At 51.6% G+C, this 12,259-nt stretch overlaps 4 protein-coding genes across 4 annotated transcripts; 1 reads left to right on the top strand and 3 right to left on the bottom strand.

Moving 5' to 3' along the window:
* Positions 1–4: 4 nt before the first annotated feature.
* isn1 (IMP 5'-nucleotidase ISN1) lies at positions 5–1,540 on the bottom strand (the record flags this gene model as incomplete). The annotated part of the gene is made up of 5 exons (XM_022531729.1): positions 5–91; positions 148–1,160; positions 1,216–1,399; positions 1,423–1,445; positions 1,516–1,540. 5 exons carry the CDS (start codon positions 1,538–1,540, stop codon positions 5–7), a joined length of 1,332 nt encoding a protein of 443 aa, XP_022390270.1.
* Positions 1,541–3,305: 1,765 nt separating this feature from the next.
* ABOM_004599 (uncharacterized protein) lies at positions 3,306–3,923 on the top strand (the record flags this gene model as incomplete). The annotated part of the gene is made up of 1 exon (XM_022531728.1): positions 3,306–3,923. The coding sequence occupies one exon, from the start codon at positions 3,306–3,308 to the stop codon at positions 3,921–3,923; it is 618 nt and encodes a 205-aa protein (XP_022390262.1).
* A 213-nt stretch (positions 3,924–4,136) lies between these two features.
* ABOM_004598 (putative MFS quinate transporter) lies at positions 4,137–5,989 on the bottom strand (the record flags this gene model as incomplete). The annotated part of the gene is made up of 5 exons (XM_022531727.1): positions 4,137–5,225; positions 5,280–5,408; positions 5,459–5,648; positions 5,716–5,741; positions 5,792–5,989. 5 exons carry the CDS (start codon positions 5,987–5,989, stop codon positions 4,137–4,139), a joined length of 1,632 nt encoding a protein of 543 aa, XP_022390194.1.
* Positions 5,990–7,989: 2,000 nt separating this feature from the next.
* On the bottom strand, positions 7,990–9,615 carry ABOM_004597 (putative MFS transporter; the record flags this gene model as incomplete). Its single annotated transcript, XM_022531726.1, has 2 exons — positions 7,990–9,281; positions 9,378–9,615. 2 exons carry the CDS (start codon positions 9,613–9,615, stop codon positions 7,990–7,992), a joined length of 1,530 nt encoding a protein of 509 aa, XP_022390260.1.
* Positions 9,616–12,259: the final 2,644 nt, after the last annotated feature.

Genomic DNA, 12,259 nt, shown 5'->3' with positions numbered 1-12,259 from the left:
CAGACTATTTCTCAATAATCGCCAACTCATCCAAAAGCTGCACCGTTTCAGCCGGATTAGCGATCCAGGCTGTTGTCGAAGCCAAGCGTGCCTAAGATACACACATGAGTACAATGCATTGCAGTTTGTCAGTGTTTGTTAACGAACCTTGAAATCATTGGCGCCAGCCGACAAGAACTGGTCGCCAATGTGGAGAGTACGGGATCGGTCGATGCCGCCAAAATACTGCTGACAGGCGCGCACACCCCAGGATTTATCGCCGATGTCTACGAAGACGTCATTTCCGCCTTTACCATTCATGTTAGCCAGGCCTGCATTCCATGAACAGTACACCTGGGGGTGTAAGGCGCAGATAGGGGGCATACCGTTGAACGCGCAGAAGGGCAGTCTAGTGCCGACAACCGATCGCTCGACAGTGTTTTGGACCACCAGGACCGTCTCCTCCCATTGTTCTCGGGTTACCTTCGTCCGATCGAGGGGATAAACGCCCACGGCACGATCCTTTCTCAGCACGGCGACAGGGAGGTTCAGATTCTTGGCGCAAGCGCGTAGTGAGGATTCAGCGATGTCCAGAAGCTGCGTAATGTCCGAGTCCTGCCACGAGTGCATCTCGTCGAGCAACCACTGTTCACGGGGGACGTAGGCAAGCTTATCCGGGGAGGTGTGGTCGTAGCGGAAGAGGAAGTTGCTTTCACCGCCCATGACTACGAGACCGTCGCGGTTGGCCGGAGTGAGGACGTCCGAGTTGTGGACGGCGTCGAGGAGACCCTTGAGACGTTCGTAATACTTGGGTGCCTCAGTGTAGCCGGCGGCGGTGACGATGCCAATTTTGCGGCCTTGCCGGAGGAGACGGATGAGGCGGGGTATGACGGGGTTGTCGTCGGTGAGGCAGGCGCCGTCATCGTACAGGGTGACATCTCCGTCGAAGGTCACCAGATCGACGCCGGAGGTGCGAAAGAGGCCCAGGAGCTGGGCCGAGTTGAGGATGAGGCGGATGTCGTTGAAGGACGGGGCAACGAAGCGACGCCGGCTGATGAAGCGCTGACCGTCCTGGAACTTGAAGGCGTCTTCGAGGGGTAGGGGAGTGAAGAAGGAGCCAACGGTTGGAACTAGGAGATTTAGTTTCGATTTACCGGGCGCTCCCGTTTCTTGGTGGTGGACTAGATTATCCTGAGTCAGTACGGGCGAAATCGGTCAGTGGGGGTAGAGGAGTACTGTGATCGCGCATGAGATTCTCAACATCTCGGAAGATCTCCGCATAACGTTGATGGGTATCGGCCGCAATGGCGATGAGGTTCTCGCCGTGCTCCTGGTAGACAGCAGTAGGTTGTGAATGCAGGACGAAGGGAACAGCCAGAAGGCCTTTGACCCATTCTATCAATTGGTCGCGACGGTGCGACTGGCCGAGTTAGCACCATGGACCGCGGAGCCAGTGTGCGTCATACCTTGAGAGCATCAGTAGGATTCGTCAGCGAAGCGTTCACAGTTTCCAATGGGGTTCAAGCCGATACTCACATTCAACGCGGTATCGGGTGGTCATAATTATGAGGCGTTCTAAGACTAATAGCGACTGAACGGGGGAGCTGTTGAGTCTGGTGATAAGAGGATGAGGAGAAGGTCAAGACGTCAAGGGAGATTGTTTGCTCTTCCCCACATCTGGTTTAGCTTCGGTATTTATAGTTGCGGTCATGTGGCCAGATTGTGTCGTGACGCGGAGATAAGATCTGTCAAATCAAATCCCCTCAATGTCACTCTCCCTTCATTCTTTCTGTTCTTTGGGACTGTCGGTGTGACAGGAATCCATGATGACATGTTGGGCTTCCTAGCTGGTAGCGATTCTCAACGAGGCCATGTCACAAACAGCATGGAATGCATCTGACTGGTCACGGATGTGATTTATGTACTCCGTACGTGGCCTTTTGAATATAACCACAACCTTTCGGAGACTTTTCCGCTTGTGATTCTTGAATACTGTCTCCAGATACAACCGTGGATCATAAAAGACTAGGGCCTTATCGCATCGCTCTAGAAATGCCCGGTAATGCAAGGGGGTCAGAACTGATGGTCTATCGGGATCCAATCGCCATCCGCTGCAGATCTTGGGGGTCTTCTATGAGTTGTCTGGACCATAGGGCTGTGTAGGCCGGCCAGCGGCATATTCAGTCATGACCATTGCTTATTGCCGGAAAGACGTTGGCCAAAGCTAGGAGCATCACTTGATTATAGTGGCTCGCTAGTGACTATCCATCTCAGCCAAGCCATCGAACTCGGTCGTCGCTCAGGCGTAAAGATTATTTGATCGGATAGATCCGACAAAGCCTTTAGTCGGATTGAAGTCCGGCGTATATCGCAAGGCCAAGGCGAAGAGGTCCAAACTCCTTGCATAACTGCTAGGACCCAAGCAAGAGAAGAACAATTCATTTCAAACTAAGGGGTACTTACCGGAAAAGGCACTGGTATGCTCTTGGCAATTGTTCACCATCGAAAAGGCAAATCATGAATGTTAAGCAATAAGTATAGAATGTTGTTCCATCACATCCGACCTTGTTAGCTCTGAGAAAATCTTCGTCATTATTAATCACCTCGTATCTCCCGAATCACGAGATGCTTATCAGACACGCACCCCTGTTCCTCTCCCTCATCAACCAATAACGACAGCCGCCAGCCACAAAGCGTCCAATGACCCAACAAAGCCCTCTAAACAATCACCGCACCCGAAGTAACATATTGCAGCCTGAGTCACCCCCGATAACATCTTAGTACCTCGGCCCTACTCCCAGAATCTAGACCCCCAAGCCCCAATAGCCCAATAAATTAAAAGTCTCGCAGATCCCTGACTCACCCGCAACGCTCCATTAAACAGCACCATTAAAACCACTGCCTAGTCGATCCTGATGAGGTCATAGCCGTTCTAGAACGAGCGGAACAGGGGGTTCAGGGCGGCTCAGCCGCGCTGTCAAGATCAACTAAGCTTCATGATTGCCTTTTTGGGGGCACAGATTGGGTAGTATAGACAAGATGGGCTGGGGTTGTGACGACGTAGGATTGGGATTTGGGGGAATGGAATACGGATGTCGTGGGATTTTTTCGTGGATGCCTGGATGATTCACGTCATTTTGTGATACACTGATTTCGCTTTAGGGAGACTTCATGGGTATAAATTGGGTGAGAGTGGGAGGGTGTTTTTGTGTAGTCTCAATCTTGGATAATCATTTTGCATTCTATATTCAGTGTGGATGTTGCATAGAAGAGTAATAAGTACTTCTGTATACTCCATTGCCATGAACCAACAAACCGATCTGAAAATGGACCCACCACCCTATACCCCCAGCGCCAACTCCTCCGAAACCTCATCCACAATAACTCCCCAAAACCTCGCCCCAGAGACCCTCCTCACTCGCGGATTGCAAATCCCCTCCAAATCCGCCTATCCGACCTCGGGCTTCACATACCCGCCCCTCCTCGCCCAGTACGACATCACACCCGCCGACTGGGAGAAGTTCACATCGGAGGTTATGACCACCGCACGGATGAGTCGCAAACAATGGACCACAGCTATCGGGAAGGGACTCGGCGTCATGGCTATCGGCGGGCTCATGGTCGGGGTTCTGGGCGCGATACCGGCGTATTATGTGGCCAGACGGGCGCAGCGGAGTCGGGAGGAGCAGAATATGATTATTGGGAGCCAGGAGTTGAGGACGGTGATTGAGCGGTGGAATGGGGAGGTCTTTGAGCCGAGGGGGGTGCTGATCAGGGTTGATTTGCCGTTCGAGGAGGTGGAGGAGATGGAGATGATGGATGTTATGGATCGGAGACGGGGTGCGTTTGGGTTGGGGAGGGGAGAGAAAGGGGAGAGGGTGAGGGAGGATGCGGCGAGGAAGGCGAGAATTGTGATTATTCCTTTGCCGGGGAAGTTGGGCTAGATGAGCTTGGTTTTTAGTGGTTATTTTCTCATCTTATATATGTAATGTGTGATGATGATAGGTGGTATGAAGAATGAATTCTTGTTCTTATAATTTATGGTATTCTGAGCTTCGTAAGTAAGCTTCGTAAGTTCGTTGACTCCAGGAATTATATCCGTTGCGCGGATGTTAGCTCATCTCAATGTACATGCAACATAATGAAGGAATATCATCTTAAACAGCCCGTCTAGACCCTCGTCGTGTTGTCCCTGCCGCCCACGTTCTCGACATGCTGGATTGCTCGGCAATCTGCGCCTTATCCGACATCACCATGTCGCGCTGCTCGGCATCCCGAGCGCCGTACAGACCAATCTTGTACCAGGGCAGCTCGAACAGACGGTCGATGGTCTCCAGACTACGGCCCGCCGTCTCAGGGACGGTGAATAGGACCCAAAACCAACCGATGATGGTCACCGCGGCGAAGAACCAGAAGGTACCCATCGGGGAAATACCGCCGTGGTCCGTGCCGAGGAGCATGTTAGGCACCGCACGCGAGTTCCCGTACTGGTTGACAAAGTGCAGGGTCATGGCCAGGGAAGTGGCGAGGGCACGGATCCGCAGGGGGAACAGCTCCGCGGTGAGGAGATACTGCATGGAATTCCAGCCGAGGGCCCAGCCGAATCCGGAGATGTAGATCATCGCGATCGCGCCTCGGCTGGCGCCCAGCTTGTTTGCCGGGAGCACGAAGTTCTCGTCGACGCCCATATCCGGGACACTGGTGAGGAAACCGGCCACGTAGATCATGGAGATCGCCTGGAACGTGATACCGATAAGCAACGAGCGCTTGCGGCCAATGACGTCGACCAGGAACAGGGCACAAATGATGGCGGCAACCAACTTGACGATACCGAAGATACCGGTGATCAGGAGCGATTCGTTGGACCCGGTGATGCCGAGCAAGGCGAACAGGTCGGGAGCATACAGGGTGATCGAACCGGCACCTGACCATTGGGACAAGAGCTGAGCCATCAGGGCGAGGTACAGACGATACAGGTTGCTGGGAACCAGGAAGGCCTCCTTGATCACGCCCATAGGGCCGGATCCCATCGTAGCTTCCATCTCAGCCTCGTGCGAGTTCCGGATGGCGGTGATCTCCTCGACAACGTACTCGTGGTCCTCTGGGAGATGTCTGACACGCGACAAGTTCCTCAGGGCCTCCTCATACTTTCCTTTCTTGACCAGATAGCGAGGGGACTCATACTGGGTGAAGGAAAGGAGGAAGATGAGTCCGGCGAAGATGATGTGCAGACTGGTAGGCACTTCCTATTGACGAGTTAGGGAAACTAGCGACCGCTGTTAAGGATCTAAAGTACTAACCCAGCGCTTGTGTGTGTTATCTCCGAGGTTCACCTGGCAGCCATAGTTGGTGAAGTAGGCAAGGACGATACCGAGGTAGACAAAGCCAGTGAAGACACAGGTACAGAGACCACGGACCGATGCGGGGGCCTATGTTTGTGAGTGGACGATATTTTCATGGAATAATATGCTTCACTTACGATTTCCGCAAGATACACAGGGCCGACTACAACGGTCTGACCGACACCCAAACCAGCAACGAAGCGACCCGCATAGATAGCACCCAGGTTGCCGTTAGCTCCCATAAAGATGGCAATACCGACGATCCACAAGACACAGAGCTGACGAGTAGCCCAGAGACGGCCGATGCGATCGCAAACTAAGAAGGCACTGTGAAACCAAGAGTTAGTTGTTGAGGTACTAAGCTGGGTATCGCCACGGATATGGTGAGCCTTACAAGAGAGCACCGCCGACGGAGCCAATCTGGACCATAGCAGAGACATTGGCCTTGATGTTGGTCTGCTCGACCTTACTGTACGAATCGTAGTTGATGGTTCTCTGGAAATCCTTCGAGTTGAAGCGCCGGAGATCAAACCCTCATCGACACCTCGAGCAGCGCCCATGAGCCCGAAAGAGATGACAGCGAGCCATAGTCTCCAGTTGTAGACCTGTTTGGGATCGCCCAGGTTTTTGAGCTGAAAAATATTGACGGGTTTCTTTGCGCCCGCCATTGTGGGAAGAGAAAGACTTGCGTTGACTTCGGTACCGACCTCACGGAAGAGTCAAGGAAAGAGATCAAGCACGCAAGTGATAAAGAGAAGAGGGGTCACAATGCAATGGTAGCACAGACAGGGAGGCCGGGTGACCAGGTTCTTATATCCCCCAGACGATCCCACTGACTGGAGATTCCTTCCCACATGGTGGTGACATCTAACAATGCGCGGGGGGGGGGAGGGGGGGGGGGGAAATGATACAAAGCGTGGGGAGACTCATCGGAATAACCGACCATTTTCCCAAAAGCAACTCTCATACCCTCTGAACCGTAAAGCTAAAGCAAACAATTTTGATGTATTCCCCCCAACAGGAAACTCTGCCCGGTGGGCCTGCGTTTGGCCAAGAGCTGGATATCGCCAAGGGTGCTTAAGGCCGGGGTACATGTAGGGCGCCAGCCTTGGGTGTGTGCCTCCCATCGGTCAGGTTCCGAAGGCTCGCGAAGAGCTTATTAGCTCTTAACTCATGCTCGGCGTTGTTCTCATTGCCTACCAGCCTCCTGCTTCAGCCACAAAACACCCGAAAAAAAAAAAAAAAAAAAAGGATTGAAACCAAGATCGAAACAAAGAAAACGTAGAAAAGTTCTCAATTTGAACAGGGGCCAGCCGTCTCATGCATCATCCTCGTACTAGTCGCTGCACTCTGCTACTCCGGAGTACATATCCCTGCCATGAACAACTAATGACATGGGCCCAGTGGTTCCACGGCTGGAAACAAAATTGGATCTTTCCCCGGCATCGGATCTGGATCACATCTAGTCTAATCGAGCAGGAGCATTGTCGGTAAATGCTGAGGATATGGGACGATTTCGGTCAACGTCCGAAAGCCATCTGGCGTCACCGGGGCCAAAACGCGAGAAAATTCTCCGGCCGGACCGCTTGGCAGACCTGGGGAAAATGGAGGGACACCACGAGTCTCCCAGACGTCACGAGGAATGCGGGATGTAGCGTAGCAGGTGGAGATCTTGAGGAGCATGTTCGACCTTCCTGACTGGTGACCGGGCTAATAAAGCGAACGGCTGGAGTGGCTCCCTAGCACAGACTCACTGTCGATCCACATGTGGTGGCCAAGATGTCTTTGGCTCTTTCCGGGGAAAGTGGGCCCAGAGAACCCTAACTTAGAAGCTAATTATGAGAAATGTAACGTATCCGGCAAATAAATGGGAAAAAATTAGTAACGCATCCCCACCCGGATTAAAAAAAGCAGGAAGCGAAGGCAGTAGAAATGGGTGTTCGCCCCCAGGTCCCTCCCCGCGAAGGATTCATCGTCCGGCCTAGTCTTCCTCGGTCTGTCCAGCCTTTTCCCAGTCGCCTCAGTGCTAGTCATTCTGGACCGGACTCCCACCGACATGGCCGAATACGGCATAATAGCCTACGGGTAATTAGCCCAAGGAGACACTGGGTAATCCACAGGAACGCAAACCCCGACGGATCGGTGAGATCCGAATATGGGATGGGGAAGCCGTGGCACTGATAGGCAATTGATAGGAGGTCAAAGAGTGTGAAAAAAAAATTTGTCATTTGTAGGGAGGCGCTGCATGGGTTTGTCTCCGAGTAGGGCTTCGGCCAGGCCGTGACCTGTCGCGCCCCGATGTCCAACTACCAGGAGTAGTAAACACGCATTAGCACCCATGGCTATTTTAACCTGTTTGCAAGGATCATACGTATTGCCCGGCGTTTCATTGGAGGATCTTACGTTTACTCGGAAAGTTTCTGCGCAAACGCTTCCCGTGTGTGCTTCAGATAAAGCTGTGATCGACGGCAACAAGGCTCCAAGTTCAAGGTGACCACGATTCTAGAATTAAATATACAGACGAATCAATAAACACATGCCATGCATCCCTCTCCTGACATCATGTAGGCCATGGCCGGTCTATGCATGCACCGTGACATAAATGGAATCCGACTCCCGCATGAGGCACAAGCGAAGTAGCCAAAACAAACCCCCCCTGTCCGCAGCTCTACGTCCGCCATCGGAAGGCCGGGTTGCGCCAGTCTAGATCCTGGATCTGTTGCTGAGACATGCCCCGCAGAGCTTCGTCAACGTCCACCTTCTCTCGCCTGTTGTTATCCCATCTCATCCACATCCAAAGACAGGCGCCCAGGATGATGATTAACGATGAAGTGGCCAGGTTCAGACCGTTCCCAATATGATAATTTGGCGCATCAAACGGTAAAAATGACCAGGTGGAAACCAGTCCGCCCAAGTTGCCGAACATGACGGTCGTTCCAATCGCCGACGATCGCGCCGTATCCGATACGACATTGTTCGAAACGTGAGCATTGCAGAGGGCGCCAAATGCGAACGCGCCGGATGCGATCAGGAAGGTAGCACCATAGCGCACCATGGGCTCGGTGCTGGCCAAAAACATGATATACCCGATGACCATGAGGGGTGGTGCGACGACGAAAAACACCATGCGGTTATCCCAGCGCCAGCTGAGGAAGGGGAACAGAACAGTGAAGAACGCGCCGACCACGTAGGGGGGAACAGTGTGCAACTGTTGTGAAACCACGCTGTCGTTCGGATAAATGGTCCGGACAATGGTCGGAGCGAAGAATGCCAACCCCTGGACGGTGATGTTATTGAGCAAAAAGATAAACGACGTTGATAGTGTGACTGGATTAAAGATGCCAAGCATCATTTTGTTGCGATCCATCTTGTCCAGCACCTCCGTGGTCGAGACACGCTCCGCCTTCAGTCGGGCAATGGCAAGGTCCTTCTCCTCTTGGGTCAACCACCGCGCCGTCTCCGGTCGGTCCGTTAGAGTGACAAAGGCTATGAGGCCGAGGCCGATCGTGATGATGCCCTCGATCGCAAAGATCATGCGCCAGGTGCGCAGGCTGCCGAAATGGTCGAGTGTTAAGATTGCCGACGCTAGCAGGCCACCAAAAGCACCAGCAAGTGGTGCCATGACGATGTAGAGTGCTAAGCGGAATGCAAGCTCACTGCGGCGATACCAGCGCGAAAGATAGTAGGCAATTCCAGGTAACATGCCTGCTTCAAATATCCCAAGAAGGAATCGGACTCCTGATGCCGCGTGGATATCTTGCACGAAAGCTGTTCCAAGGGAACACACCCCAAATAATACGGTGGTCGCCGGAAGGAACCAGCCTGGGCCCATCCATTTGCACGCGATATTGCATGGAATCTCGAAGATGATGTATGAAATATAGAATATAGACAAGACGGTGTTGTAATCGTTGCCCTTGAGGCCCAGGTCTGTCTCGAACCCGGCGAGTTTGGCGTTTCCTGTATCATAGTCCTAGTTAGTGCCCGGTTACACTAGTAGCATGTAATATGAGGTAGCTTTGCGTCGCATGTCTGTCTGCAATGGAGGTGACCTACCGATGTTGGCGCGGTCAATGAAACAAAATAGATAGAGCAATGCCACAGTGGGGACAATGCACAGGTCGATCTTTAGTCGTAGGCGACGTTCTGCAGCACGATCGAACTCAATCAGCACGCGACCATACTGATCAGTCGCAGCCTGGCCATGTTCGGCCGCATCGATAATATTGCCAGCCTTGGTATCCCCGCCCTTCTCATCTGCCAAACCATCTAAGGCAGCCTTCTCGGTCGCCATGTTAGTTTAATCGTCTCACAGAGTACTCAAGACGTGGGAACTAGATGGATAGTTGCCGATCTTGCTATCCATGCATCCGCCTCTGCTCCAGGCCAGGTAGGCATGCAAGGGGGATGTGGGGTGGATTTATACACAAAGTGCAAAGTAAATCCCCCGATCACGGTCGGATGCAAGAGACAGATCGGATTTGCCGAAAGTCAGTGCGGGAATGAGATTCGGATGACTGCAAGGGTGCAGAATCTGGGGTTGAGCAGATTTTCGCCGTCAGGGTCTGGGCATTGGAGACCTGGGAGCCTCGAATTTCAGGCCATCAACCAGATGGCCCAGAAGCACGGCACCTTCACTGGTCCATTTCGAAGACTTGGCTCATCTTCACGGTAGTTAAACCGGAAGGGCCATTAACTCTCCATTGAGAGAAGATGCAGTGCCATGTCATTCATGGAATTGCCGAGCTGCATGGCAATTACATTCACTCGTTAAGCCGCGTAGGCGAGCCGCGGCATGTTGGGAAGAGGACCAAATCAGGTCAACAATCCCTTTTGTCGGAGCTTCCAAACTTTCGTGGCGCTCTTGGCCGTTGGCGGAATATCCCTGTTTGATTTTGACTCCGGACGATTTGGCCTATCGCAGGTAGGCTAACGTCAAAGCTCCTCGTGAGCCAAGTTGCCAAGAAGCGCTCCGCTGAAGGCGAAGCTGCTGTGAGACAGGAGATTCGTCAGCATACGAATCATGAGCGTTGCCAACCGTGGATAGTCGAAGTATGCCATGTGTCCAAACCAATGAACTTATGCGGGGAACTTATTAGACCTTGTCTATATCCAGTCAGCTGGGTGCGGTGTATCAAGGGGCAGGAAAAGCTGAAGTAGCAATCGAGTAACGATAGATAGACAAAAGAGAAACGAATGGGGTTCCCTACTACTAGCAGCAGCTATTGACATGTTGTCAGTGAATACAGCTTGATGTTATCGGAGTGAATGGGGTCGTTGATAGAGAAAATTCAAACGCTGATCGTGAGAAAAAGTCTTGGCGAGGTTTTCCCCGGATCCCAAAAACTTCCCCGCATTCTGACCGACCCAACTAATTTTCGTACTATTATAAGCGAGAGTCTTGGTACAGGCCCAATGCTTTCGGCATATACACTTGGGCAGCCCGGCAGATCCATCGTCCTTATATGATGAGTACAAAGTATGACGGTTGGCCAGATGCATCTCCTCTTGTGGCATGCCCCCTTGCAGACTAGGGTAGGCAAATCACCTGATAGGCCTTGTCATGTGATTGACGCAGTATAACATAGCATTTGCCACGATTCTGGGAGGTAGGTAAATGATAGCTGTGTCTTACTGAGGCGAAGAGGATAGAAGATGACTACTAGGGGTTCATAGAGTGAATGTATATATTCACTTGCCATAGAACAATAACAGCTTGTCCAACACTACCAGCCCTTGTGTGGAGTAAAATGGACACTCCCAGCTGCAGATATACAACTTTAACTAATAAGCACTATTCAGTACTACAATAGAGATAGCTCATAGCCGCCTCTCGGGTGGATTTGTCACCATCGGATCGGCTACCGTCCGGGTCAAGGTCAATACTAAAAGCGCCAATCACCCGCCTAAATACACGCCGAAGACCGATAGCTAGACTAGAGTCTGGATTTAGAGAAGCACTGTAGCTCCATGCGTGACCCACATCGTTCCCCATGAATGTTGCAGCGTATCTTGGATGTGAATGAAGCCAGAGTCCTTGTAAGTGGTCAGGATAGATTCTTGCAGATCTGTTGGACAGATGTCTTACCACAGCCCCTGGAATCATTTCGATACATAATAACACCTTGGCCAATGAGTATCTGTATCATTATTGTAACTAGTTATATTACGAGTCTGCTTTTATCATTGTACAATTGCCGTTCTAAGAGGACCACAGGCAACTAGTCGTCCAAAGAATACTTGTCGAATAGAGCGTGTGAGGTTATAAGACCGTAAATCTATAGGAATACGAAGTTTGAAATATTGTGTCAAGATAATCTCGACTGATCAAACCTAGCCATTGAAGATCGCTGTCTCGCGGTGCTTGGCATAGTCAACCTGAGCGCCTTGGCTAATGGGCCACATGGTCTCCATAGACCCCAACGGCAAATTACCCCAGTGGCAGCAAGAAAAGTCTATTCGGCTTCGGACGAGAAATCCTCGTAAGGGACCGAGCTGCCTTAGCTCAAGCAGCTTCTCCTGAATAATGGCCGTGATAAATTATTAGAACTAGCTTGATTTGGCTTGTTTTTCAATGCAGACGGGCAATCTTCCTGCTGCTGAGAGCATATCTGAATGTATCCTGTTCAGTTCACTGAAGGCTTGCTGAATAGGACTTTCTTTGTGGTAAGAGACTCCTTCTAACATAACCTATTGTTTTTAGTCAGCCCACAAACCGACGCGCTTATGCAACGATCAGGACTCAGGAGCGAGTCCCGAAGCCAAGGTAATATTTGATAGCTGTCTAGAAGGGCTGGAAGAGCTGCTTGAGGGCTTTATGATATGTGATTATGTACACAAGGCTCAATGATACCATTTCACCACAGATATCCTCAATTTATTCTACATAACTAGTAAAGGAAACACGAAACCGACTAATGAAAGAACCCACAGATCAG

The sequence above is a fragment of the Aspergillus bombycis genome, assembly GCF_001792695.1.
Source record: "Aspergillus bombycis strain NRRL26010 chromosome Unknown contig00031, whole genome shotgun sequence".
In the NCBI taxonomy this organism is placed as follows: domain Eukaryota; kingdom Fungi; phylum Ascomycota; class Eurotiomycetes; order Eurotiales; family Aspergillaceae; genus Aspergillus; species Aspergillus bombycis.
This window is presented reverse-complemented; position numbering and strand designations above follow the sequence as displayed.